Raw genomic sequence first — 27,879 nt, 5'->3', positions numbered from 1 at the left:
ATATATATATATATATATATATATATATATATATATATATATATATATATGTGTGTGTGTGTATATATATATATATATATTTGTGCAGTGGCTGGATCGTCTAGTGGTTAGGGACACGGACTTTGGAACAGAAGGTCCAGGCGTACAGTAATCCAGTATGTCCACATGGATTGTATGTATGTCCACACCTCAGCATAAGCGAAACCATACCGGCTTGGACGTCGCCCAGGTCAACAAGGTCCACGTCAGTTGTTGTGGAACCAGGACATACTGATGAAAAATTGGCTCCTGGAACAAGACACTCGTGGTCAAATATCAAACGGCAGTGCTCAAATATCCGCAACAGGAACTGACTGTCACAGTTGAAGATTGATGAGGTGCAACAAGAATGGCTACCAAGGCCCAGCACCTCACCCACGGTACAAGATGGCTCCCCCTTGGGTGGAGGGACGACAGGTCATACGAGATTGGGTACCAAGCCCCAATAACGGGTAGTAAGACCACAGCAGATCCACCCAGGGCTGAGACTGAGCAATACTGGAAGAGTATCTGGGAGAAGGATGTGTCTCACAACACCAACACCAATGCCAATGCCACAAGGCCCGCAGCACAGCAACCTCCCAGAACAAGACCCAGTAGTAATTACAACAGCAGATGTACAGGCAAGAGTGGCCAAAATGAAGAACTGGACAGCTTCGGATTCACACCTACTGGCTTAAGAAGCTCCATGAACGTCTTGCAGCACAAATGAACCAGCTGCTAATATCAGGGACCCCCCCAGAGTGGCTAACCCAAGGTCGGACAGTCCTCATCATGAAGGACACCCAGAAGGGAACAATACCATCAAACTACCGGCCAAGAACCTGCCTCAGCACCACATGGAAGCTCCTATCAGGCATCATAGCGGCCAAGATAAGTAGGCACATGGATCAGTACATGAGTAAAACACAAAAATGGATTGGCAATAACACCAGGGGGCCCAAACACCAGATACTGGTTGACAGGGCAATCGCCCAAGACTGCAAGGCCCGCAGCACCAACCTGTGCACTGCCTTACAAGAAAGCCTCTGACTCAATGCCACACACGTGGATACTGGAGTGCTTGAAACTGTACAACATCAACAGGACTCTAAGGAGCTTCATTCAGAACTCAATGGGGCTGTGGAAGACAAGTCTAGAGGCCAACTCAAAGCCAGTGGCACAGGTGAGCATCAAATGTGGCATATACCAAGGTGTACCCCCTGCTGTTCCCCCTGCTGTTCTGCATAGGCCTGAACCAGTGTTGTTTTTGGCAGCCTATTTTGATTTAGTTTTAGTCTTAGTCTTTTGGGCGAAATGCTTATTAGTTTTAGTCACATTTTAGTCATTTCTACACTTGATAGTTTTAGTCTAGTTTTAGTCGACGAAAACCAAACAGGTTTTAGTCCAGTTTTAGTCTTTAAAAAAGGCTTAAACCATACATGAGGAAAAAGACAGACAAAGGAAATTGTAAACCAAACAAACATAATAAAATATACTTAAATGGCACAAAACCAGCAGAACACATTGATGCCTTTGAATATCAAATAATAAACTGGACTAGTTTGATACTTTGGAAACTCAATGCAGTGCTTATATAAGCTCTGCAGACAGAATGAGAGGACTAATAGGATTTTGCTGATACTTTCAAGCTATTTTTATAATGTCCATACTGATATAAAGGCTGAGATCTTTTATTAAAACTGGTCTGTTATGTTTCTATGTTACTGATTTGTACTGGTCAGAGTAACTGCCTGTTATTATTTTGGAGGAGCAATAAAACCAATATTAAGATGGTTATTAGAAAAATACTACCATTAAAACAACTGAAATAAACAAAATTAATTCCTTGGGTACACTTGATGGTATGAAACACTTGGAAGTCTTCAAAACTGAAATGACAAACATAACTTGAGTTTGATAAACTTTGTAAGTATTCCTTACCTGAATTTTCTCCATACAAATATTAAACAAAAGTCAAAATGCATTTCTTCAAAATAAGACAACACCTGAATTATTAAAAAAAAAAAAACCAAAAAAAAAAAAAAAAGAAAGAAAGAAAGTAAAGATTTATTAGGTAGGCTACTTGGGGAAAAAATCTTCACTAATTAATGGTGGCTCCCATTGCAGTTTCACAGTAAGAACAAACAGTCAAACAGTTGGATTAGTTCCTCCGTCTCCCACTACGAGGCATTCTGTTTATTTTCTGCTGGATTCTGATTTAAATACATCCATAAATCACTGCGTCTTTTCCTCTCGCTGAGCCCTGGCGAAAGTTGCTGCCGCTCTCGAGTGCGCCGGTGCATGCAGTGCAGGCGTGGTCAAACAGGAAGCAGCTCGTGAATTTATAATATTTTCAGAGTAAAGCAGCCGATCTGTGTGAAAAGCTGGGAGAATCGCATTTGTTTTAATTTATTTTGAAAGTCAAAATACTGACATTTTCGTCTCGTCTCGTCTCATTAACGAAAACAACAGATACGTCTCGTCACATTTCCGTCTTTTAAAGAGATATTTTTAGCTCGTCACGTCTCGTTTTAGTCACGGAAAAAAGGGGCGTTGACGAAATATTTTCGTTGTCGTCATCGTTAACGAAAACAACACTGGCCTGAACCCCCTCAGCCAGATCATTACCAAGAGCAGCTTTGGATACCGGTTCAAGAGCGGAACAACTGTCAGCCACCTCCTCTACATGGATAACATCAAACTGTATGCCAAGAATGAGCATGACATGGACTCCCTGATCCACCTCACCAGGATATACAGCAATGACATCGGGATGTCATTCGGACTGGACAAGTGTGGATGAATGGTATCTAGAAGAGGGAAGGTGATCGCAACTGAAGGAGTTGAATTGCCTGAAGGGAACATAACAGATGTGCAGGACAGCTACAAGTACCTGGGGATCCCACAGGTAAATGGTAACCATGAGGAGGCAGCTCAGGGTCGAAGGCGGTGGTTGCTTCGTTCTGTCTCGTTACTGTAAATATTGACATATTACCATTATGCTTATTCACTGTTTTTACTTTTACCGACCAATGTAACATCTTGAAGCCCTCTGAGGCAACTGTTGTTGTGATACTGGGCTATACAAAAATAAATTGATTGATTGATTGATTGATCTCAAAAGTCAGCCACAGCCAAATACCTACAGAGAGTAAGACAGGTCCTGAAGAGCCAGCTGAATGGCAAAAATAAGATCCAGGCCATAAACACCTACGCCCTACCAGTAATCAGATACCCTGCTGGCATAATATCCTGGCCACTGGAAGAAATGCAAGCCACTGATATCAAGACAAGAAAGCTGCTTACAATGCACGCAGGGTTCCACCCTAAGTCCAGCATACTGAGGCTGTACACCAAGAGAAAGGAGGGAGGCCGAGGACTAGTGAGTGTCAGAGCCACGATCCAGGAGGAAACCAAGAGCCTCCATGAGTATACCAAGAAGATGGCTCCCAGTGATGATCTGCTAAGTGAATGCCTCAGACATCAAAAGCCCAGTAAGGAGGAGCCAGAGGAGCTATCATGGACAGACAAAGCCCTGCATGGCATGGACCACCGACACATTGAAGAAGTGGCTGACATTGGAAAAACATACCAGTGGCTGGAAAAGGCTGGACTGAAGGACAGCACAGAGGCACTAATCATGGCTGCACAAGAACAGGCCCTGAACACAAGATCAGTAGAGGCCGGGATCTACCACACCAAACAAGACCCCAGGTGCAGACTGTGCAAAGAAGCCCCAGAGACAGTACAGACCATCACAGCAGGGGGTCAGATGCTGGCAGGCAAGGCATACATGGAACGGCACAACCAGGTAGTGGGCATCGTGTACAGGAACATATGTACTGAGTATGGACTGGAGGTCCCAGGGTCCAGATGGGAGACACCTCCAAAGGTGGTCCAGAACAATCGAGCCAAGATCCTGTGGGACTTCCAGATCCAGACTGACCAGCAGGTGATGGCCAATCAACCTGACATAGTGGTGGTGGATAAACAGCAGAAGACAGCTGTGGTGATAGATGTAGCAATCCCAAGTGATGGAACATCAGGAAAAAGGAGCAGAGAAGCTGGAGAAGTACCAAGGGCTGAGGGAAGAGATGGAGAGAGTGTGGGGCGTGAAGACAACAGTGATACCAGTAGTGATCGGGACACTGGGAGCAGGAACCCCCAAGCTGGGAGGATGGCTCCAGCAGAGACCAGGAACAACATCTGAGAGCTCCGTTCAGAAGAGCACAATCCTAGGACCAGCTAAGATCCTGCAGAACCCTCCAGCTACCAGGACTCTGGTAGAGGACCCGAGCTGGAAGGAGACAGACACAATACCGCCGGGGTGGCGAGAACACAGTTTTATATACACATTATGTATGTATGTATGTATGTATGTATATATATATATATATATACTGTATATATATATATATATATATATATATATATATATATATATATATATATATATATATATATATATATAGTTTTTTTTTCCATCTTGATGAGTTGTAGAACATGACCACCATGCTGGTTCAGCTGCTCAGTATAAATATGAGGTTCTATTTAACTCCAGGCTCAAAAACAGAGAACAGCAGGTCTCTGTGAGAACTGACAAAATGTCGCATAGACACATACAGTAATTTGAGAACAATCATTTTGTAACTAGGGACACCCTTGGAAGCAGACCAGTGCTTATTGACGGGGCCCTTATAGCATTAAGATCGGAGAATTTTACATGAAACACAGAAAATCACATGCAACCTACAGTTACCTAAGCTATTACCTACCCTACACTAATCCTACCTGCACATGACATGACAACACACATCAACATACTATTACATACAGATTACTCATGGGTTTCAGAGGACATAAATAAGCTGTCAGCTCAACGGGGTTCCATTATATTTTTGAAGGAGATTAAAGCTAGGGTAGACGATGTTGTCCAAAAGCACTTTTTGTCATACTGAGTGAAATGCTCCTTGCCCCCTGGGAGAAGTCAATACATTATGTGGACGGAAAAAGGTGCGGAAAAAATCTGACCACTGTAGCGGCCACAGGACAGTAAAAACTCTGACCAATCGGAAGGCGCAGACCGCTCTTAAGAAACCAATCAAATCCTTTCTCTGTTCTACCAGCCCCCTGCGTGTACATTTCAGTGGCGTGCACTGGCCCTGGTTCAGAGCGCGTTGCCAAGGCGCTCTCGGCGCTCACGGCTCACGTGAAAAATAGAAGGAAGCAGAGCGGCGCGCTGCGCTGCTATGCGCATTGTTTGCGGGCAGTCACAAAGGTTCATAACACTGGAGGCGATCACAAACTCCGTGCGTGTGGTGCTTGCGCGCGCGCACGGCACTTCCGCATCTAGTGCGTTCGCTCCCAACGGGAGCTCCTCCAATGGGGTGGGAGCTGGGCGGAGCCTTGGGAGATGCTACATTCGTGCTACATGCTAGTTTTCCAAGATCGCCGACCCTAGCTTTAAGTTTCTTTTTGAAAATGGGCAAAGACCTAGACATTTTAAGGTCTTCACTCAGCTCATTCCAAATCTGTGGACCCTTACATGTTTCACTAAAACTAGTGCATTTCAACTTCCTATTTTTACCCTTTAAAGGGGCTGTATCCTGCTTTTTTAGCTAGTACAAACCCTAGAAATGGCATTAACATGGTAATAGTTTATTTTTGGCGCTAAGGAAAAGTAATTTTGTGTGAAATAAAATAATTTCGGGGGCTAATTCTGAAACCTGGAAGAGAAAACGCTCTGTTTCACTGGAGCCAATCTTCACTTCAGCCAATCAGTGCTTCAAAACAAATACGCTGGCTAGCTTTAGCTCTTTAGCTCTAGCTTCTCTACACACAAAGACACGAGAAAACGTCTTTTCCTGTTAGAAACTCACCAAGCACAGACTCTTGCTCTTACTTGATTGTTGCTTTTAGACGATGGTTAAAGTTTATCTCCGTAATCGGAGTTAGAAAAAAGCGGCAACGCTGATTGCCGAGGGCCTGTGGGAGGGGGGCTCAGGGGAACCATCTTCTCCGTGTGACGTGAACGTGGGAAACAGAGCGTTTTCACAGGTGTGGGAGGGGCTGCCTCTCTGAGCAGCACAAACTGGAGGAAAGCTCAAACACACAGGCACGAAGGAAAAAAATGCTTTGGGGTGTTTTTAGTGAGTACATAACTATATAACAAGGTTAAAACATACAAAAAGTGAATTTTGCATGATACAGCCCCTTTAACAGTGATTTTCCCCTTGTGTTATAATCATGAGAGGGGGTAGAAATAGGAATTAACTGACAGAGTTTAGCATTGAGTCTATACACTACATTATACATGGTACAGGCATTGTGAAATAAGTTGCACTCAGTGAGTTTCAGAAGCCGATGTTTATAGAAGAGAGGGTCCGATAGACAGTTATACTAAGAGGGCCTAAAATTGACCCCTGAGGTACCCCACAATTAATAGCTTTACAGTTGGATATATTATCATTTACGTGCACATATTGCTCTCTGTCATTTATGTAGCTTCTGAACCAACTGAGCGCTAAGCCCCTGACACCACAGTGCTCCAACTTTCCTAATAAAATGTTTTGATCAATAGTGTCAAACGCTTTTGATAAGTCAAGAAAAACACCAATTCCACACTCACCTTTATCAATAGCGTCATTTATTTTTTTCACCGAGATCCAGGATTGCCAAACAAGTGGTACTTCCCTTTCTAAAACCGTATTGTGATGGGGTGAGTATACTGTGTTTGTTAAAATAGTCATAGAGTCTTTTATAAACTATTTTTTCCATAATTTTGGAGAAAGCTGGCAAAATTGCGATAGGACGATACTGCCGTAGATTGTTTTTATCTCCAGATTTAAATATTGGAATGATTTTAGCGATTTTAGCCATCTTTGGTACCACTCCATGCTGAAGTGAAAGATTGACGCAATAAACAAGTGGATCTACAATGTCACGAACAATTAATTTTATTATTTTACTGCTAATGCCATCAACTCCTTCTGTGTGGGAGCGTTTCATACTGAGTATAATTTGTGTTACTTCTAAATTGTTGGTGGGTGAAAGAAAGAAAGAGTTAGGATAATTTCCAGTGAGGTACTGATGATAGGTGGTGCCCCCTTGTGGGCTTATGTTTTTTGATAAAGTCTCACCAATAGAGCTAAAATACTCTTTGAAACAAGTTGCAAGGTCACCATCACTGGAATCACCCTTTTTTTTGGAAGACTGTGGTATCAGGGAGGACATTTGGTTTATGGCCCTGGCTGAGGACTTTGTTGAGCACTTTCCGGCATTGCTTTTGATCACCACAAGAAGCCTTGAAACGCTCAGTGTGGTGGTTGCGTTTACTAATTTTGATCACTTTAGTTAGTCTATTTCGATACTTACTGTATTTGATTTTATTTTCTTCAGAAGGGTCCTTTATGTAGTTTTTGTACAAAGCATTTTTCTTTTTGATCAAAGTCATAATTCCTTTAGTTAGCCATTTTTTCTTGTCCCCGTGATTTCTTTTTATTGTCTTTTCAGGAATGCACAATTTTATACTCTCACCTGATTCCTGAATCAGAGCATAATATGCTGCATCAGGACATTTACACTCATACACTGAGTTCCAAGATTTATTTTTTAGATTATTGGATATTTTACTTAAGTTTCTCTTAGTTAATGCCTTTGCTTTGTTTTTTGTATGAGGTTTTTCATTTTTAGTAGTAAGATCTGCGAGAAGAATAATAGGCAAATGATCGGTAATATCAGATAATGTCATACCTGAGTTAAAGGTGCATTAAGGAGTTTTTCAACTTTAAAAATACTTATTTTCCACCATAAATATGTTACAAATATTCAATAATGTGTACAATGTTCCCTGACATATTCATTGCAAGTACCGTTAACAGCATTTAATTGTCACTTGAAAGTTGCAGTGCCGGTCCGGCACCAGAATTTTTTGGCTGAGAATTTGAGAGAATGTGACGTAATGCACGCTCCAGATGGCCTGATATCCTTAGGTTTCGTTTTGTCCGCCATTACTCCACCAGATGCTTAGTGAGCAACAACTGAGCAGTATGATGATGGATTTTCCAGAAAGTAAGAACAGACTGGCTTCTAGCACTGCCACAACTCCAGCACAGACCCCCCGCAGGCAAAAGAAACTTACATTTTACTCAAGCGCTACTAAAAGAGCAAGGAAGGACTTCCCCTCTTCCGTGCACGTACATGGATACAAGCCACAGACACGAGCATTTCACTAAGCTGCATTACGCTCAAGGCCTGCCGGGGCCGTTGTTTCGCATAAAACGTGCAAACTCCTTAATGCACCTTTAAAGCTAGTATTTTGGATATTAGTTATGATGTTGTCAATAATAGACTTACTGGAGTCTTTTTCTCTAGTGTATGTGTTTATTGTGGGGTAAAAAGAAGAGGAATAAAGAGAATTTAAGAAATCTTTTTTTTTCAGAATTGTCTTTGGCTAAGTTTATATTGAAATCTCCAAGAATGAAGCAATTTTTGTTGGAATTCTTTATACAATTCTGGGGTGACAGTAGCTCAGTTGGTAGAGCGGGTCTTCTTATAACCGGAAAGTTGGCGGTTCGATCCCCGCTCCCGCAGGCGTAAAACTGTCGTTGTGTCCTTGGGCAAGACACTTCACCCACCTTGCCTAGTATGAAAGTTGTGAGAGTGAATGGTTGGTGGTCGGAGGGGCCGATGGCGCAGATTGGCAGCCTCGCTTCCGTCAGTCTGCCCCAGGGCAGCTGTGGCTACAGCAGCAGCTTACCACCACCCAGTATGGAGAGAATGAATAATGCAATGCTATGTAAAGCGTTTTTGAGTGTCCTGAAAACCGCTATATAACACCAATGCATTATTATTATTACAATTCTATAGTTTGTCCAGATTAACAGTGAAGTTATGTGGGTCAGAATCTGGTGGTCGATAGATCACCCCGACAATTGTGTTTTTGCCATTTGTGGTGTGCTCTATTATTTTCTGCTGTGTTCTCCTGTGTTCTACTCTATGGTTCCGCTGGTGCCGTGCTGGTACCTTCTTCACGTCCTTGTTCTTCTTCACCGTCCACAGGCCGTCTGACAGTTTGTCAAAGTACTTCCTGGCTTTGGGAGCGGCGTCCAGCATGTGGCTGGGAGGGACCCCCAGGACCTCCACGATCTTATTCATCTGGTCAACCTGTGGACACACACACACACACACACACACACAGCGTGTGTTTTCCACTGCAGTGTGGACCCTTCCTGACCCCGGACGACCTCCAGTGGTAGCTCACCTCGTTGGAGCCGCTGAACAGAGGCTCCCCCGTGTGCATTTCCACCAGGATGCAGCCCAGCGACCACATGTCGATGGCCAGGTCATACGGCATCCCCAGCAGAACCTCCGGAGAGCGGTAGAACCTGCTCTGGATGTACTGGTAGATCTGAGAGGGCAAATGTCATCAGCTCAGGTGAAGGAAAGCTTAACCCAGTCCATCACTGCAACTCACAACAAAACACCTTTTACAAACGTCCTGCTCAAAAACCTCTTTGAACCTCTTTGGACCAGCGTCCCTCTGGACCAGCGTCCCTCTAGCCTGGCATGCCAGACTGACTTTATGTGTTACACACAAGACAGTCTGGCACGGCGCCATTGGGGCATCATTTCAAACAGGCTGACGAGAGGCGGGACTATTGAGCGGAGAGAACCAATCCAAGAAACAAGGCTGTGATGCAACGACAATGCAACGTACGCAGCGCTCCGTTGTAGTAGTTTTGTAGTCCAAAACATGGGATCATGGCATGGAGTGTTACGTCCGTTTTACCCCCAAATTCCACCGGACGCTTAAGCGACGCGTCGTGTCTTGTTCCTGAAGTCAATGCACACCGACAGCGTGGCGCAGCGCCGTGCTGTTGAGAAGCGGCGACCTAGCGAATCACCAGCGCCGTGGCGCGCGCCTCCGTTCTGGTGATCCGTTGTAACACCGGCGCTTCTGGGACGCGGCGTGGTGCTTTTGCGTCCGGTGGAATTTGGGGGTTATAAAGAAAAGCCTCCAGAGCAGATTCCTGCTGTGGTTTCAGCGCCAAATTCAGTTTGTTCAAAACTTCAGACAGAGCCGTGGTAAAACCTCGCTGTGTTGCGGCCGCCACCATGATTGTTTTGGGGGAGGTATAATATGACGCATCACTAACTCCCGCCTCTCGTGGGCTGTGATTGGCCCGGCAGAAGTTTGCTGGGCAGAAGTCAGATTCAATTGGTGCTGTACCAGACTGTATCTCCGTGTATCCCTGAGCATGGAGAGACAGTCTGGCGTGCCAGGCTGGCGTCCCTCTGGACCAGCGTCCTTCTGACCCCTGCTTCATCTGCTCTCCTCTCTCAGGGTTCTCAGTCTCTCACTGCTGCTTTCCATCTTCCATCAGGGCTCAATTCACTTCATTTAAAAAACACTGAGGAGGTGGAGTGGGAGGAAAAACCAATTCTACACAATCCCACCCTCACCTTCACCTCCACCTTCATATCCGCCCTCACATCTGCCTTCAACACCTCTTCCTCCTGTTCACTGGCAGTGGAGCTGATCGCAGCTACTTCTGGGTGAAGACAGCTACACCTGGACAGGACAGCCACACCTGGACAGGGCAGCTACACCTGGACAGGACAGCCACACCTGGACAGGGCAGCCACACCTGGACAGGGCAGCTACACCTGGACAGGGCAGCTACACCTGGACAGGACAGCCACACCTGGACAGGACAGCCACACCTGGACAGGACAGCCACACCTGGACAGGGCAGCTACACCTGGACAGGGCAGCCACACCTGGACAGGACAGCCACACCTGGACAGGGCAGCTACACCTGGACAGGACAGCTACACCTGGACAGGTGGACCAGCCTTCACACACTGTCAGTGGCATCAGATCCAGCATCCTGGACTGAATGGTGTGTGTGTCTGAATCGCCTCCAACTGGTGCAAAACGCTGCAGCTCGCTTCCTAACAAGCACGCCTTGCCGTGAGCACATTACCCCGGTTCTTCTATCACTGCATTGGCTTCCAGTTTCTTTCAGAGTCGATTTTAAACTCTTACTTTTGTTTTTAAAGCACTTAATGGCCTTGCTCCCCCATACCTTACAGAGCTTCTCAAAGTTCGCAGTTCAAACAGGGCTTTGAGGTCATCAAACCAGCTCTTGTTGGAAGTCCCTAGAGCCCGATATAAACATTGGGGAGATCGGGCGTTTTCTGTTGCTGGGCCCAGACTCTGGAACAAACTGCCCCCCGACATGCCAACCATCACTGACCTGGGCCTTTTGAAATCCAGGCTTAAAACTCATCTGTTCAGGCTGGCATTTAACTCTCAGTAGCTCAGTGGCTCTTTGTTTTAATTGTATTTTATCTGCTTTTATTTTCATAGCTCCTTTTAATTGATCATGGACAAAATTTCAATTTGTACCATCTGTTTTATTTGTTTTAGTTGTTATGATTTTATTGCTTTTATCTCACTGTAAAGCACTTTGGTCACTTTTTGTGTGTAAAGGGCTATACAAATAAAATTTAATTTGATTTGATTTGATTTGATTTGATTGTGTGTGTGTGTGTGTGTGTGTGTGTGTGTGTGTGTGTGTGTGTGTGTGTGTGTGTGTGTGTGTGTGTGTGTGTGTGTGTGTGTAGCTCACCCTCTGGCCCAGCTGGCAGGAGGAGCCGAAGTCCACGATCTTGATAGCGGATCTCTTGGGGTTACACAGCAGGATGTTCTCCGGTTTGAGGTCGCAGTGGATGATTGACAGCTCAGGAGTTGCCAGGAACAATAACGCTGTGACACGGAGCGAAACAGACGTCGGTCACACAGGTGAAACTCACTTGAGCAGAAGGCTGAGCGGCACCGACGGAGCAGACGTCACCTGTACAAAGCTGCTGTGCAAATTTCCTGGTGAGGTTGAGGGACACTCCTCGGAAGTTGGTGTTTCGCAGAAGATCATACAGGTTGTAGCTCAACAACTCAAACACCAAACACAGATGGTTCCTAAACATAAAGTGACGCTTCAGGTGGACTGCAGAGACGGGGGGACAGAGAGAGAGGGAACCATTAGTCCTCTGGAGGACTCTGACCTTCATCTGGATTCTCCTATACCCCTTTCCCACTGCAACTAGCAGGTCAACCCGTGTCTTCGACCCGCTAACGATCGGCTTTTTTTTTTAAGACTCCTTTCCCACTGCATGCAGACACTGGTCTAGCCGCCTGCTGGCGAGCCACGACGCTGTGTTTTCCCATGCTGATGGTGTCCCACGTTGATCTCATCATCAGCGCGACGGAGCAAAACAAAAGTAAACAACGCAGCAGAACACAGTCCCCATTACCTGTAGACGAACCTCCTCTTCCCCACAGATCAAGAGAAGCTCTCTGGTCTAGGAAATCTCACGCTGTGTCCAGAAACAACAGCTAGCGTGCTAATGTAGCCGCGCTGCATCGACGTCATCATGTAAGTTCCCCGATGAGTCCCTTCCACTAAAAGCCGGTACAAACTCACACGGCAAATTACCCGGTCGATTGCAGGGTCAACGACCCAGGTCGAAATCCCAGGTCAAACGCTTTTCCACTGCCATGCTGATAGTTAGCGGGTTTAAACGGGTTTTTTAGCCAGTGGGAAAGGGGTATTAGAGGCAAGAACAAGAGCAAAGCAACGTTAAATTAAAGTTCATCGGCGACTCAAGGTTTTCCTTTGCTTCAGTGCAAAGAGGTCCTGATCTTTTTTTTACCATTCCCAGCTGAAAAAGTCTAAATGTGACAACAGAACGTGCCCATGCTATTCAGCAACACGGCTCTACTCTGTGATGATTTACCAAGACAGAAGGCGTTCACTGGCATGACTGTGAAGCAGTGGCTGTTCCAGAAGTCAGACTGCAGTCATGGTGGCTCTACTAACATATTCTGACATGATAACAAACTGAAAACACACTTTTTTCCTCATGAAGACTTGAGAGTGACACACTTACCAATATAATATTTCATCTCAGTGTCATGCTTGTTCATGAGCTCCAGCAGGCGCAGCTCGATCTGCGCCTGGTTCAGAAAGGCCTTTTTGTTCTTGATGATCTTAATGGCCACCCATTCCTGCTCATGATGGTCGTAGGCCTTCACCACCTGCACACACACACACACACACACACACACACACACACACACACACAAGCTGTGACCAGCACTGCCATGGTCACTGCCCCTTGCTGGGTCCCTCCAGATCCCCGGTCTACATGTTGGACAGCCTTGCTTTGAAGCAGTGGTTCTCAATGTTTTTCTGTTAAGCCCCCCCAAGCAAGAAGAAAACAATTCACCCCCCCCCCCCCCCCCCCCCCCCCCCCCCCCCCCCACCGCAACTATAAATAATAGCATTTGTCTATAAAACTGTTCTAGGTACACCTCTGCATAACATTCTTGTTAACATTAAAGAAAACAAAAAAGAAAGAGATATAGTTCAACTTACAAGACTGACTTTATTAACAGTGTTTATTAGTCTGTAAAAGAAAAGATTTTAAGTGCATCAATTTACCTGAAATTCAAAAGATAATAATATCCTTGTTTAAACTGTAAACATTTTTGACAGACTTATTGCTCCATTTGCTGCTGGAAAATAAAATTAAACAAAATCAATAAATAACAATAAATTCAAATTCACTTCAGCAACATTAACTCAGGAGCACAATATATAAAACACTTTAACCTACAAAACAAAAGCCAATAAAACAATTTGTGCTGATTTTTTTCCCCTTTTTTTTTATCAAAATGAGGAAGTCAGGATTAATGGCTACAATGAGCAGGTTCTGCAGAGCACAGCTTCTCAGAGGAGGTTTGGCTTCACAAAGATCAGATGCTGCTAAAGGAAGCAGAACCACAGCCCTCTGCCCTCAGAGTGGATCCTGCCTCTCTACACTCAGAATTCTCTTTTGACTCACTGTCTTCGTCTCTCTTCGTCTTTCTTTTCATCCCCGTTAAAAATGTCTTCATGTTGTCTCAGGGTTTGTTTACTGGTTTCACATCGCAGCTCGTTGCAAAAAAAAACCACACCGTAGAGCTGCACGCTCTGATAATGAGAGCGCCACTGCCAGCTACTGGAGAGGATGTGCAATTACACTTTATTTTAGTCGGCGGAAAAAAAAGCATGTTCCCCACGGTCACACACGCCCCCCAGGGCATCGCACTGCGCCGCCCCAGGGGGGCGTGCCCCACAGTTGGGGGGTCGGTTCAGGTCGGGGTCAGGGTTGAGGTCAGGGTCAGGGTCTGGTCTGGTCTAGTCGGGTCGGGTCTGATCTGGTCTTGTCTAGTCTGGTCTGACCTGGTCGTGTCAGGTCTGGTCTGATCTGGTCGGGGCGGGTCTGATCTGATCTGGTCGGGTCTGGTCTGATCTGGTCGGGTCGGGTCTGATCTGGTCGGGTCTGATCTGGTCGGGTCAGGTCTAGTCTGATCTGGTCGGGTCGGGTCAGGTCTGATCTGGTCGGGTCTGGTCTGATCTGGTTGGGGGGTTGATTCGGGTCGGGGTCAGGGTTGGGATCAGGGTCAGAGTCTGGTCTGGTCTAGTTGGGTTGGGTCGGGTGAGGGTCAGGGTCTGATCTGGTCTGGTTGGGGGGTCGGTTCGGGTCGGGGTCAGGGTTGGGGTCAGGGTCAGGGTCTGGTCTAGTCAGGTCGGGTCTGGTCAGATCTGATCTGGTCGGGTCGGGTCAGGGTCAGGGTCGGATCTCTTTGGGTCTGGTCTGATCTGGTCGGGTCTGGTCTGATCTGGTTGGGGGGTTGATTCGGGTCGGGGTCAGGGTTGGGATCAGGGTCAGAGTCTGGTCTGGTCTAGTTGGGTTGGGTCGGGTGAGGGTCAGGGTCTGATCTGGTCTGGTTGGGGGGTCGGTTCGGGTCGGGGTCAGGGTTGGGGTCAGGGTCAGGGTCTGGTCTAGTCAGGTCGGGTCTGGTCAGATGTGGTCGGGTCAGGTCTGATCTGGTCTGATCTGGTCGGGTCAGGTCTGATCTGGTCGGGTCAGGTCGGGTCTGGTCTGATCTGGTCGGGTCGGGTCTGGTCTGATCTGGTCTGATCTGGTCAGGTCTGATCTGGTCGGGTCTGATTTGATCTGGTCGGGTCAGGTCTGGTCTGATCTGGTCGGGTCAGGTCTGATCTGGTCGGGTCAGGTCTGATCTGGTCGGGTCTGATCTGGTCGGGTCTGATTTGATCTGGTCGGGTCAGGTCTGGTCTGATCTGGTCGGGTCAGGTCTGATCTGGTCGGGTCTGATCTGGTCGGGTCAGGTCTGATCTGGTCGGGTCAGGTCTGGTCTGATCTGGTCGGGTCAGGTCTGATCTGGTCGGGTCTGATCTGGTCGGGTCTGATGTGGTCGGGTCTGGTCGGGTCAGGTCTGATCTGGTCGGGTCTGGTCTGATGTGGTCGGGTCGGTTCTGGTCTGGCCTGATCTGGTCGGGTCGGGTCTGGTCTGGTCTGATCTGGTTGGGTCTGGTCTGATCTGGTCGTGTCAGGTCAGGTCCTGCTCCAGGTTCTTCAACTCACCTGTCCAAACGAGCCCTTTCCAATCAGAGAGTCGATCTCATAGCGGTCCAGCCACTTCTCTCCGTTTTTCACAATGTAATCATAGTTATCGTCATCAAAGCCGTCGTTGTAGATTTTGCGCTCCTTCTTGGTGCTGCTGTCCTCAGGGGGGACCTGCTGAGCCCGCCTCTTCTTCTTCGTGTAGTACACCTGTGGACACAGACACGGCCAGCTGTAGAACGCCTCCGGAGACCGGGCGTCCAGCGGCGGACGGCCAGCCTTGTACCTCATTGATGTGCTTGTAAGTTTTGATGAGGTCAACGGAGAGTTTCCTCAAAGGGGCACTGGCAGGGTCTCTGAAACTGGGGGGGATCCTCCGCTGGAGTATGGTCATATCAGACAGCACCTGCACACAGCGGCACAGCAGCTCATCTCCCGGCCACCACAGCCTCAACACACCACTGTGTTCATCAGAGGTGAAAACTCTGCAGTGCAACCATGGCAACAAACAAGGCTTCAAAAGAAATCAGAATCAGTCAACTTTAAATATAACATACGAGCGTATGTACCGTATTTTTGGCATTATAAGGCTCACTGAATTAATAGGCGCACAGTCAATGAATGGTTTTTATTAAAAAAAAAATTCATACATGGGGCGCACCACATTTTAAGGCACATAGGATGTATAGAATAGTATGAGAGAAACACATATTGGCAGCCTTGGTGGTTACATTCTCGGTTGAAATGTGAGAGTAAAGCGACATATCAGAGCCAGTTTGACTGAGGATCGCTCCTCTTCACGGATGTGCAGCTCAGAGCGGCCACGACTGGTCGAACTGGCTCGGTCATCGGGGTTCAGCCAGCTGCGGGGTCCTGAGGGAAGTCCTCCACCGACAGCTCAGCCACAGCCGGCCAGCCGGTCCCGGCGTCCCGGCGGCGGGCTGCCGGGCATTCCATATCACCTCCATGTTGACTCTCTATTAACTCCTTGTTAACAGTTATTTATATAGATATTGCAAGCTTTCTTTGCGTGAATAAAGGTGACATTCAGGTCATTTATTGTGATGTTTTATTTATTTTACTGTGCTTCAGGTTTATGACCTGTGGTCACTGATTGGGTGAATAAAATAAAGACAAACACCAGTCATACCTTTGTGTGCTTCCTGGCAAGGCTTTTCAGAGGGCTCAACATAAAACAATCCCAACACATATTAAACTCATTTGTACACATGGACGGCATGCAAACCGATCCAGGAACAGTCCTGGTTCTCCAGGGCCCTGGGTGAAGTGGATCACACACACAGTGTCCTGTGACATGGGCGCCAAGTCTCTCAGGTTCCGGTTCTGATCTGTAGCTCTGCAGCAGCAGTCCTCAGGGCCCAGCAGAGTGTTTTTATCTGATCAATAATGTTCCAACATCTCCATGAGACGCTCAGAGAGCGCCTCCCCCGCTCGGCACCATGTCTAGGTGTAGAGCACCGGAGCACCGCACCGCCTGCTGATGTTTCAGATTAACTGGTTCCCCTGTTAACTTGTGACCAGCAGATGTTGAAAACCAACTGAAATTTGTAGCCGTTCTAGTGAACATTGGTTTTCTACAGTTACAGTAAATTTATACGTTTAGAGCCTTTTTGTGAGTCTTCTTTTAACATCGGCTGTTACCAGCGTGCGTTTACAGGAATCCGTCACTCGTTACCATGGGAACCAGTTTACCCAGAACACCGGGCGGTGGTCCGCTGGTAGTCTACCACCAAGCTCTTTCAGCAACTGGCTCCATCTCTCCTCTCAGAGTTTGTTCTCTCAGGGTTTTTATAGAGATGTTCCGATACCATTTTTTGCCTCCCGATACCGATTCCGATACTTTTACTGTGGGTATCGGCCGATACCGAGTACCAATCCAATACCAGTATATTATAAAATAACACCATGCCTCGCCTGCATGACTGTCACATGATCATCACTGTGGTGAGGTCTGGCTCAGGTTAAACCCTCTAACATGAATCAATACAGTAAATTCAAGCCATTTATTTTTAAATAGAACAGTATAAAAAACAGCAGTGCAAATGCAACTGAAGTAAATCAATCTAGGAATAATTATTTTCAATAACTTAAAGTGCAGCCCCAATATTTTTAAATTAAAGGGAATTTAAATAGAACAATATAAAACAGTAGTGCAACAACAACTTAAAGGTGCCTTAAAGCTCGTGTCCGGAGTTTTGAAAGAGAGAGGTTTTTTTCCGCCCTCCCACTGCTTTCATGAGCGACCAAGCCACGCCCCTTTAATAGTGCACGCGAATTATCTGTCGGGTGAAAATGACAGCCTCCGAGTCCTACAGCATGTTTAGCTGTTTACGGTGGATGTTCAGCAGACAGTGGATATATCCGAGGTGAGCGGGCCGGCTGCTGTGTTGCGAACTCACCTCTGCCTAGGCGAGCGGCCGTGCTCTCTGGCTGCTCCACATGTTGACTGACAGCACGAGAATGCGGAAGCTCGAAGTCTATTGGCTGATGCTGACCGGTGCTTTTTCGGATAACATGGGGGTCTATGAGACGAAGGCGGGGCTCATAAATACATTTTTAGATTGCTTTATGCTAATATTATATTGTAGTATCGAACCAGACTGACACATTTAAGCTCCGTTGAAAAATGATACATACGTTGGAAATGAACGGAAACTCCGGACACCAGCTTTAAGGAGTTTGCACGTTTTATGCGAAACAGCGCCCCCTGCAGGCCTTGGGTGTAATGCAGCTTAGTGAAACACTCGTGCCTGTGGCTTGTCTGCACGGAAGAGAGGAACTCCTTCCTCGCTCTTTTAGCAGCGCTCGAGTAAAATGTAAGTTTCTTCTGCCTGGTGGAGTCTGTGTGGAGCTGTGGCAGTGCTAGAAGCCAGTCTGTTCTTACTTTCTGGAAGATCCTGCTCAGTTGTTGCTCACTAAGCATCTGGGGGAGTAATGGCGGACAAAACGAAACCTAACTAAATCAGGCCAGCCGGAGCGCGCATTACGTCATTCCTTTCAAATTCTCTCCAAAAAAACTCTGGTGCCGGACCAGCACTGCAACTTTCAAGTGACAATTTAGCGCTGTTAGCGGTACTAGTAATGAATATGTCAGGGCACATTGAACACATCATTAAAAATGTGTCACATATTTATGGTGGAAAATAAGTATTTTTAAAGTTGAAAAACTCCTTAATGCACCTTTAAATAAATCTAGAAATATATGTTGTTGCATTTTTAAATGGAAGTGCAGACACAATATGGTAAAAGGAAGGCATTTAGATAAAACAGTATAAATAACAGCAGTGCAACAGTAACTTAATAAACAAATCTACATTTTTTTTTAAATTAGGGTGCAAACATAACATAGTAAAATGAACAGGGCATTTAAATAGAACAGTAAAAAAATAGTTCAACAGCAACTTAAAAGATTACTTTCCAAAATGCTATCGTCCAAAACCAACCTATGAAGTTACATTTAAAAAATAAAAATCCAAAGAGCAGAAGCTGCACTCTAAACAAAACAATAGGCTTCTTTAACGGCGCTGTGCGTCTGTCACCTGATCCATTCTTCTTCTTCTTCTCAAGAACAGCAAGTTGCAGCAGTGGCACGGCAAAGAACTGTGTCAGAGCTAACGACCAGCAGATGGCGGTAGTGCAACCAATGGGATGCTAGCTGCCGTATAACATTGCAGAAGAAGAAGTGTCAGTGCTAACGGAGCTAAAGGAGCTAACTGAGCTAACGGAGCTGACCAGTAAATAGATTACTAGTTTAATTAATGACATGGTCTCGGATCGGTGCCTGGACTCCAGGACTCACCGATACCGATGCCAGAATTTTCAGAAAAGTATCGGCGCAATTTCCGATACTGGTATCGGAATCGGAACATCTCTAGGTTTTTATCATAAACTCTTTCTCAGCAACGTCCAGTTCTTCTGCTTCCCGTTTCCTGTTTCCCGTCACGTCACTACTTACGAGGGAACGTAATAATCTGCCCATATGACCTGCTCTGCTGTCAGGAGAGGTTTATATGAGACACAGAGCAGATTATTGAAGACAACCTCGAGCAATCGGATCAGAAATACACTCCAGTCCGAGTGAAGCGGATCCTCACAGTGTTTATATGAACCTTTTACAGTCCGCTTCACCTCCAGTCTGATTATACGGGGTCTCTCTCTCTCTCTCTCTCCACCAAGGTTCCTCTCGTATTGATCCAACGTCATTGCTATCAGTGCAGTATTGCTGTACTGATTCAGAATCAATCTGTCTTCCTATTCTTTTCTCTCTATCGCCTCACCCCAAACAGAATAGCAGAAAGTCTCCTCCTCTGGGCCTGGTTCTTCAGGTTTCTCTACCTCTGACAGTTAGGACCACCAGAGACTGCAGGGTCAGGACCACCAGAGACTGTAGGGTCAGGACCACCAGAGACTGTAGGGTCAGGACCACCAGAGACTGCAGGGTCAGGACCACCAGAGACTGTAGGGTCAGGACCACCAGAGACTGCAGGGTCAGGACCACCAGAGACTGCAGGGTCAGGACCACCAGAGACTGTAGGGTCAGGACCACCAGAGACTGCAGGGTCAGGACCACCACAGACTGCAGGGTCAGGACCACCAGAGACTGCAGGGTCAGGACCACCAGAGACTGCAGGGTCAGGACCACCACAGACTGCAGGGTCAGGACCACCAGAGACTGTAGGGTCAGGACCACCAGAGACTGCAGGGTCAGGACCACCAGAGACTGCAGGGTCAGGACCACCAGAGACTGCAGGGTCAGGACCACCAGAGACTGTAGGGTCAGGACCACCACAGACTGCAGGGTCAGGACCACCAGAGACTGTAGGGTCAGGACCACCAGAGACTGCAGGGTCAGGACCACCAGAGACTGTAGGGTCAGGACCACCAGAGACTGTAGGAGCAGGACTACAAAAGATTTCACGTTTTTTTTTTTTTTTCTGTTTTTAATTGTTTCTGCCATCGGAGCACGAACTTTCATACATGTTCAGGGTTTTACATGCAGTTTCATTGCAGGGTTTGAAGAAATATTTACTTCTTCTGCATTACTTCCACATTACTCGTGAATAATTCTTTATCATGCATCAAAAATCTTCAAAGTTTGTGTGCTCACAGTGGGAACACACTTATGGAGATTTTTATCTGCAGATGTGTTTCCAAATGAATTCAAACATTCAGAAAGTTGGCTGTGTTTATATTCATGTGTTGCTCTGTTAAATCATTTTAAACAGAACAGCCTTCTGTGGTACTCTGAAACTAAAGGTGAAACAAATCAGGTCTAATCTGAGGTTCATTCAAGAAAGACTTGGCGATCATCGTACAGTCGGAAGGTACGGTTTGGAAACGTGTGTGTGTGTGTGTGTGTGTGTGTGTGTGTGTGTGTGTGTGTGTGTGTGTGTGTGTGTGTGTGGTACCTGCTGCTGCTCGGCCATGGAGTGGATGGAGCTGAAAGAGGGGTGTGTATGTGTGTGCTGGCTGGTCATGGTTGGCTCAGCGAGGGAGAAGCCCTGGGCAGTAGAGGAGGAGGAGGAGGAGGAGGAGGAGGAGGAGGAGGTGGTGGTGGGCGGACATCCTGAGCTGCTTACACCTGATGAGAGAGAGAGAGAGAGAGAGAGAAAGAGAGAGAGAGAGAGAGAGAGAGGTGAGGCAGAGCAGCTGCTGTAGCCCCTCCCACTGAGCAGAACCTTCACTCAGACCCTTTTCCACCAAGCTGGTTCCGCAGCCTGAATTGGAACCAGCAGCTCCACTGGTGTGAAGCAAGCATGACTTCTGAACTGGGCCCGAGCAAAGCACCGCCATCGGCTGGGGGCGAGGCCATCAAGCCTGGAGACACATCGCCACCATCTTTAAAACTACAGCAGAACAACTTAGAATATAAGAACCACTCCAAAACCACATGAGAATCATATGAGAACTCCATGAGAACCACACTGAGGGCCCTTTCAGACCAGCCCTGTAAAATCCAGACTCCAAACCAAATCAGGAGTTTCTGGGAAAATCCTCATCATTTCTACATGTTTGAACACTCCCCTGAACTCAGACCTGGATCTTCCAGGTGAACCCTGGCCCCCCAGCATCGCCTGGTCTCATCTGGACCTGTGGACTGCAGCGACAGGACGTCATGTGGAGCTCAGGGCGTTGAATAGCAGAATCAACAGAACCAACGGCGCCAGGCAAAAGAAGCAGACACTCAAAGAAAGAGTTAGACACTGTCTGGAGGTCAGAGGTCAGAGGTCAGGCATGGTGAGGAAGAGCAGGCGCTCATTGATCAATGGTTAAAAGACTTTACATCACGATTGTTTGTGGTTAGCCGTTAGCCGCTAGCTGCCCATTGGCCCGTCGATGGTCCACTGTCAGTGGACCTGAGCAGTGTGATAAAACCCCCTGATTCAGGAGAACCCGGTCCAGGACTGTCCTGGTAAGCAACAGCAGCAGAACCACGTGACAGCAGAACCCAATGAGACCAACAGAACCACAGCATCACATCATGAGAACCAAAAGAGAACCCCATGAGAACCATAGCAGAACTCTATGAGAACAACAGAACCCAATGAGAATCTCCGCTGAACCTTATGAGAACAGCAGAACCACTCTGGGACCCCATGAGAACCACATCATCCTGTGAGCATGGTGCTGTTGTTCTGGTTGGCCCAGCAGAACCCGGGCAGCATGATGTCCCCTGCAGGACCCTGGGAGAAGCAGAACCCGTCCAGAGCGCCAGGTGTTCCTCAGCCTGACAGACAGCACCGTTTTCCTCCAGATGTGGTTCCGCTGCTGAATATCTCTGGATGCTGATTCAAACTGAGCTCAGCTGGATCCTCGTCTGGTCGCTTCACTGGAGCTCATCACCTCACAACATTGAGTTCACTGCAGTGAAACCAGCATGGAGTCCGAAAGAAGCCCCACGCTTTAGAGAACGTATGTTCCTCCTCCTGTAAAACAGCAGGTTCCTCATTTATCGATGCGTGTGGAGAACAGGTTCCACATTCTGTCTTATGAATGAAATTTAGAATGTCCAGAATAAAATGTGTAATTATGGGATGCCTGTGGTAGCACACAGGTCAGTAATCAGTGCAGATAGATCTCCATGCTTGAGAATGTTCAGGATCATGTTCCCTCAGAACAGCCTCAAATGAACCAGATATGGAAGCAATAGACTTTTCATCGATCCTGAGGTCTTCCTCACCTTCAGGATCAGGTCCAAGAGGAGAAACAGGTTCTAAACCCAAACACTGTCAGCAGGTTGAAACCACACAACACTGTCTGGTACATTGAATGTTGGGATAACCAACTAAAGGAGAAATGCTGCCTGATCGGAGAACCAGCAGTTCCTGATCAGAGGATCAATAGAAGAACCAGACAGGTGAGAATCCCGCCACTGGACTGTCACTGGTTGTATTAATCTGAGATTTCACTCAACTCACAGAACCTGATGGAACCTGGTGGAACCTGGTAGAACAGTCAGACAGAAATAAATCAATCAATCAGGACCTTTGTGCGCTCGGTCAACAGATCACTGCTTTTTCAGAACTGGTTCGTGGTTCCTCAAAAAAAGAGCTTTAAAGGGGTCATATTTTGCTTTTTCACTTTGTGAAGAGTTTCTTACTGCAGTGTGTTTTGCCATAGCCTCATTATGATGTTCACATTTGAAAACTGTCTGTTTCCTCCCAGTCTTGCTACGCCTCATTTTGTGAAAATAAAACTGAAACTGAAGCTGAAATAGTTGAGTTTGAGTTTGGTCCACTTATCCTGAAATAAGTGGATTTAACTCCTCCCCCTGACTGTGCCCCCACCATGTGTGTGTGCGTGAGAGTGGGCGTGGCCAGACCGGGACACAGGTCAGAAACAGCCTGTTCTGAGGAGGGCTCGTCAGAGTGACTTTTTAGACCCTGAAACTCCGAACAAAGGATGAATTTGAGGCGAACAAAATTAAATACTATGTTTTTGGGCTTCTGAGACCGAAATGACGTGACTGAAAAATAGCATAATATGTCCCCTGTAATTGGGGTGTAATGACACATGTATTTGTATTGAGCCATTTCGGTACATGATGTTCGGTTCGGTGCAGGGCTGTCCATGGTGAGTTGACGGACCAGACGTTGCGTGTGTTTACGTTTTGCCGCTAACATTTGCAGTTACACCTGCAGCCATTTCACTAGCAGCCAGGTCCATGCTTCACGTGTCCGCATGTGTGCGTGTTGCGTGTTGGTCCCTGTGACGCAAAAATCATCATGAATTCCGTCCGCAAGGGTCCACGCGGACAGATCGGCGAACGTAGTCTCGCAGCCCATTTCTGACCGCGTTGCGCGCCGGTATACGTATGCACCACTGCAAACAAAAAACAATGGATGCTAACTTTGAAAAGTGACTGTGTGAAGCCATCAGGCTGTAGCGCCATCTACAAAGACACCTAGAGAGAGAGACACTGCTGGATGGAGACAGCAGGCTCTGTTTGGAGGGAGGAGAAGGTCTGCCGACAGAAATGAAAGTATTTAAAGAGTGTGGCGCTGCCCCCGCGATTCAGAGTCAGAAAAAAAGGCTAAATCAACTCTGATGCTAAATGATTGACTGACAATGTATGTGCTTCATTTACTATAAATAACCTGTAATAAAGGAGCAGATAAATAGTCTATAGTGCCAGAAAAGCATCTCACTTTTCACTTTTCTCAGTTTGTTCAAATAACTGATGAAAAAATCTTTAGTTGATTCAAAATGCTGCAGTAGAGTCCTGACAGGAAGCCATCTGACCACTACCAGTCCAGTGACAATCCTCACCTTTTTTTCCTTTGTTTTCTGGCAAAACAAATACTCATGGATTTACACTGACATTTATGTTCCATATTGGATCCAGAGACAGAAGAAACCAAGCCATCCCACAGCTCCTCATTCCTGTCCACCAAGGCAGCTCAGTTAGGCTGATGAATGACCTGATGCTCATCTGTCACTGTAGGTCACAACAGAGTCTCCTCTGGGTCTGGTTCTACAGAAAGTCTCTTCTGGGTCTGGTTCTACAGGAAGTCTCTTCTGGGTCTGGTTCTACAGAAAGTAGAAGCTGAAGCTAAAGTTGATGGGTGCTGAAGCTGAAGCTGAGGGTGATGGGTGCTGAAGCTGAAGCTGATGGGTGTTGAAGCTGAAGCTGAGGGTGATGGGTGTTGAAGCTGAGGGTGATGGGTGTTGAAGCTGAAGCTGAGGGTGATGGGTGTTTAAGCTGAAGCTGAGGGTGATGGGTGCTGAAGCTGAAGCTGAGGGTGATGGGTGTTGAAGCTGAGGGTGATGGGTGCTGAAGCTAAGAGTGATGGATGTTGAAGCTGAAGGTGATGAATGTTGAAGCTGAAGGTGATGAATGTTGAAGCTGAGGGTGATGGGTGCTGAAGCTGAGAGTGATGGATGTTGAAGCTGAGGGTGATGGGTGCTGAAGCTGAAGCTGAGGGTGATGGGTGCTGAAGCTGAAGCTGAGGGTGACGGGTGTTGAAGCTGACGCTGAGGGTGATGGGTGTTGAAGCTGAGGGTGATGGGTGTTGAAGCTGAAGCTGAGGGTGATGGGTGCTGAAGCTGAAGCTGAGGGTGATGGATGTTGAAGCTGAAGGTGATGAATGTTGAAGCTGAAGGTGATGAATGTTGAAGCTGAAGGTGATGAATGTTGAAGCTGAGGGTGATGGGTGCTGAAGCTGAGAGTGATGGATGTTGAAGCTGAGGGTGATGGGTGCTGAAGCTGAGGGTGATGGGTGCTGAAGCTGAGGGTGATGGGTGCTGAAGCTGAAGCTGAGGGTGACGGGTGTTGAAGCTGACGCTGAGGGTGATGGGTGTTGAAGCTGAGGGTGATGGGTGTTGAAGCTGAAGCTGAGGGTGATGGGTGCTGAAGCTGAAGCTGAGGGTGATGGATGTTGAAGCTGAAGGTGATGAATGTTGAAGCTGAAGGTGATGAATGTTGAAGCTGAAGGTGATGAATGTTGAAGCTGAGGGTGATGGGTGCTGAAGCTGAGAGTGATGGATGTTGAAGCTGAGGGTGATGGGTGCTGAAGCTGAAGCTGAGGGTGATGGGTGCTGAAGCTGAAGCTGAGGGTGATGGGTGTTGAAGCTGAGGGTGATGGGTGTTGAAGCTGAAGCTGAGGGTGATGGGTGCTGAAGCTGAAGCTGAGGGTGATGGATGTTGAAGCTGAAGGTGATGAATGTTGAAGCTGAAGGTGATGAATGTTGAAGCTGAGGGTGATGGGTGCTGAAGCTGAGAGTGATGGATGTTGAAGCTGAGGGTGATGGGTGCTGAAGCTGAGGGTGATGGGTGCTGAAGCTGAAGCTGAGGGTGATGGGTGCTGAAGCTGAAGCTGAGGGTGACGGGTGTTGAAGCTGACGCTGAGGGTGATGGGTGTTGAAGCTGAGGGTGATGGGTGTTGAAGCTGAAGCTGAGGGTGATGGGTGCTGAAGCTGAAGCTGAGGGTGATGGATGTTGAAGCTGAAGGTGATGAATGTTGAAGCTGAAGGTGATGAATGTTGAAGCTGAAGGTGATGAATGTTGAAGCTGAGGGTGATGGGTGCTGAAGCTGAGAGTGATGGATGTTGAAGCTGAGGGTGATGGGTGCTGAAGCTGAAGCTGAGGGTGATGGGTGCTGAAGCTGAAGCTGAGGGTGATGGGTGTTGAAGCTGAGGGTGATGGGTGCTGAAGCTGAGGGTGATGGGTGTTGAAGCTGAAGCTGAGGGTGATGGGTGCTGAAGCTGAAGTTGAGGGTGATGGGTGCTGAAGCTGAAGCTGAGGGTGATGGGTGTTGAAGCTGAGGGTGATGGGTGTTGAAGCTGAGGGTGATGGGTGTTGAAGCTGAGGGTGATGGGTGCTGAAGCTGAAGCTGAGGGTGATGGATGTTGAAGCTGAGGGTGATGGGTGCTGAAGCTGAAGCTGAGGGTGATGGGTGTTGAAGCTGAAGCTGAGGGTGATGGGTGTTGAAGCTGAGGGTGATGGGTGCTGAAGCTGAAGCTGAGGGTGATGGGTGTTGAAGCTGAGGGTGATGGGTGCTGAAGCTGAAGCTGAGGGTGATGGGTGTTGAAGCTGAAGGTGATGGGTGTTGAAGCTGAGGGTGATGGGTGCTGAAGCTGAAGCTGAGGGTGATGGGTGTTGAAGCTGAGGGTGATGGGTGCTGAAGCTGAAGCTGAGGGTGATGGGTGTTGAAGCTGAAGCTGAGGGTGATGGGTGTTGAAGCTGAACCTGAGGGTGATGGGTGCTGAAGCTGAGGGTGATGGGTGCTGAAGCTGAAGCTGAGGGTGATGGGTGCTGAAGCTGAAGCTGAGGGTGATGGGTGCTGAAGCTGAGGGTGATGGGTGTTGAAGCTGAGGGTGATGGATGTTGAAGCTGAGGGTGATGGGTGCTGAAGCTGAAGCTGAGGGTGATGGATGTTGAAGCTGAGTGTGATGGGTGCTGAAGCTGAAGCTGAGGGTGATGGGTGCTGAAGCTGAAGCTGAGGGTGATGGGTGTTGAAGCTGAAGCTGAGGGTGATGGGTGCTGAAGCTGAATCTGAGGGTGATGGGTGTTGAAGCTGAAGCTGAGGGTGATGGGGTGCTGAAGCTGAGGGTGATGGGTGCCGAAGCTGAGGGTGATGGGTGCCGAAGCTGAGGGTGATGGGTGCTGAAGCTGAGGGTGATGGGTGATGGGTGCTGAAGCTGAGGGTGATGGATGTTGAAGCTGAGGGTGATGGGTGCTGAAGCTGAAGCTGAGGGTGATGGATGTTGAAGCTGAGTGTGATCGGTGCTGAAGCTGAAGCTGAGGGTGATGGATGTTGAAGCTGAGGGTGATGGGTGCTGAAGCTGAAGCTGAGGGTGATGGGTGTTGAAGCTGAAGCTGAGGGTGATGGGTGCTGAAGCTGAAGCTGAGGGTGATGGGTGTTGAAGCTGAAGCTGAGGGTGATGGGGTGCTGAAGCTGAAGCTGAGGGTGATGGGTGCTGAGGCTGAGGGTGATGGGTGCTGAGGCTGAGGGTGATGGGTGCTGAGGCTGAAGTTGAGGATAATGGGTGCTGAAGCTGAGGGTGCTGAGGCTGAGGCTCCATGGAGGTCCTGGCTTGCTCACACATGTGGAAGACAGAGACAGAGAATATCTGCCCAGTACTGAGAAATCTGCTCCATCTCTTTAAGAGACTCAGAAGCTCTCAGTGCACTTCCTCAATCTGGCATCTCCTCTCCTGAGCTGCTATTGGCTGAGGCCTCCTCTCTCTGTTCTCCCTGATTGGCTGCTGGTATCTAAGGGCTGGCTAGCACTCTATAAATAAACTCAGTGCTGTCTCAGCAGCCAGGCTACAACACTCATTAGCCTACCTCTTTCTGTGTGCGCGCGCGCACACACACACACACACGCACACACACACACACACACACACACACACACA

The 27,879-nt window shown here is 47.5% G+C and overlaps 1 protein-coding gene across 1 annotated transcript in view; it reads right to left on the bottom strand.

Annotated features, from left to right (window-relative positions):
• LOC115397289 (dual specificity tyrosine-phosphorylation-regulated kinase 1B-like) overlaps positions 1-27,879 on the bottom strand; it is a 61,709-nt gene that overhangs the window by 21,271 nt on the left and 12,559 nt on the right. The window contains 8 exon segments of the mRNA XM_030103518.1: positions 9,046-9,186; positions 9,284-9,430; positions 11,658-11,794; positions 11,883-12,032; positions 12,976-13,123; positions 15,520-15,708; positions 15,785-15,904; positions 20,928-21,100. Coding sequence (XP_029959378.1) covers positions 9,046-9,186; positions 9,284-9,430; positions 11,658-11,794; positions 11,883-12,032; positions 12,976-13,123; positions 15,520-15,708; positions 15,785-15,904; positions 20,928-21,100 — 1,205 coding nt within the window.

Source organism: Salarias fasciatus, chromosome 11 (genome assembly GCF_902148845.1).
Source record: "Salarias fasciatus chromosome 11, fSalaFa1.1, whole genome shotgun sequence".
NCBI lineage: Eukaryota > Metazoa > Chordata > Actinopteri > Blenniiformes > Blenniidae > Salarias > Salarias fasciatus.
This window is presented reverse-complemented; position numbering and strand designations above follow the sequence as displayed.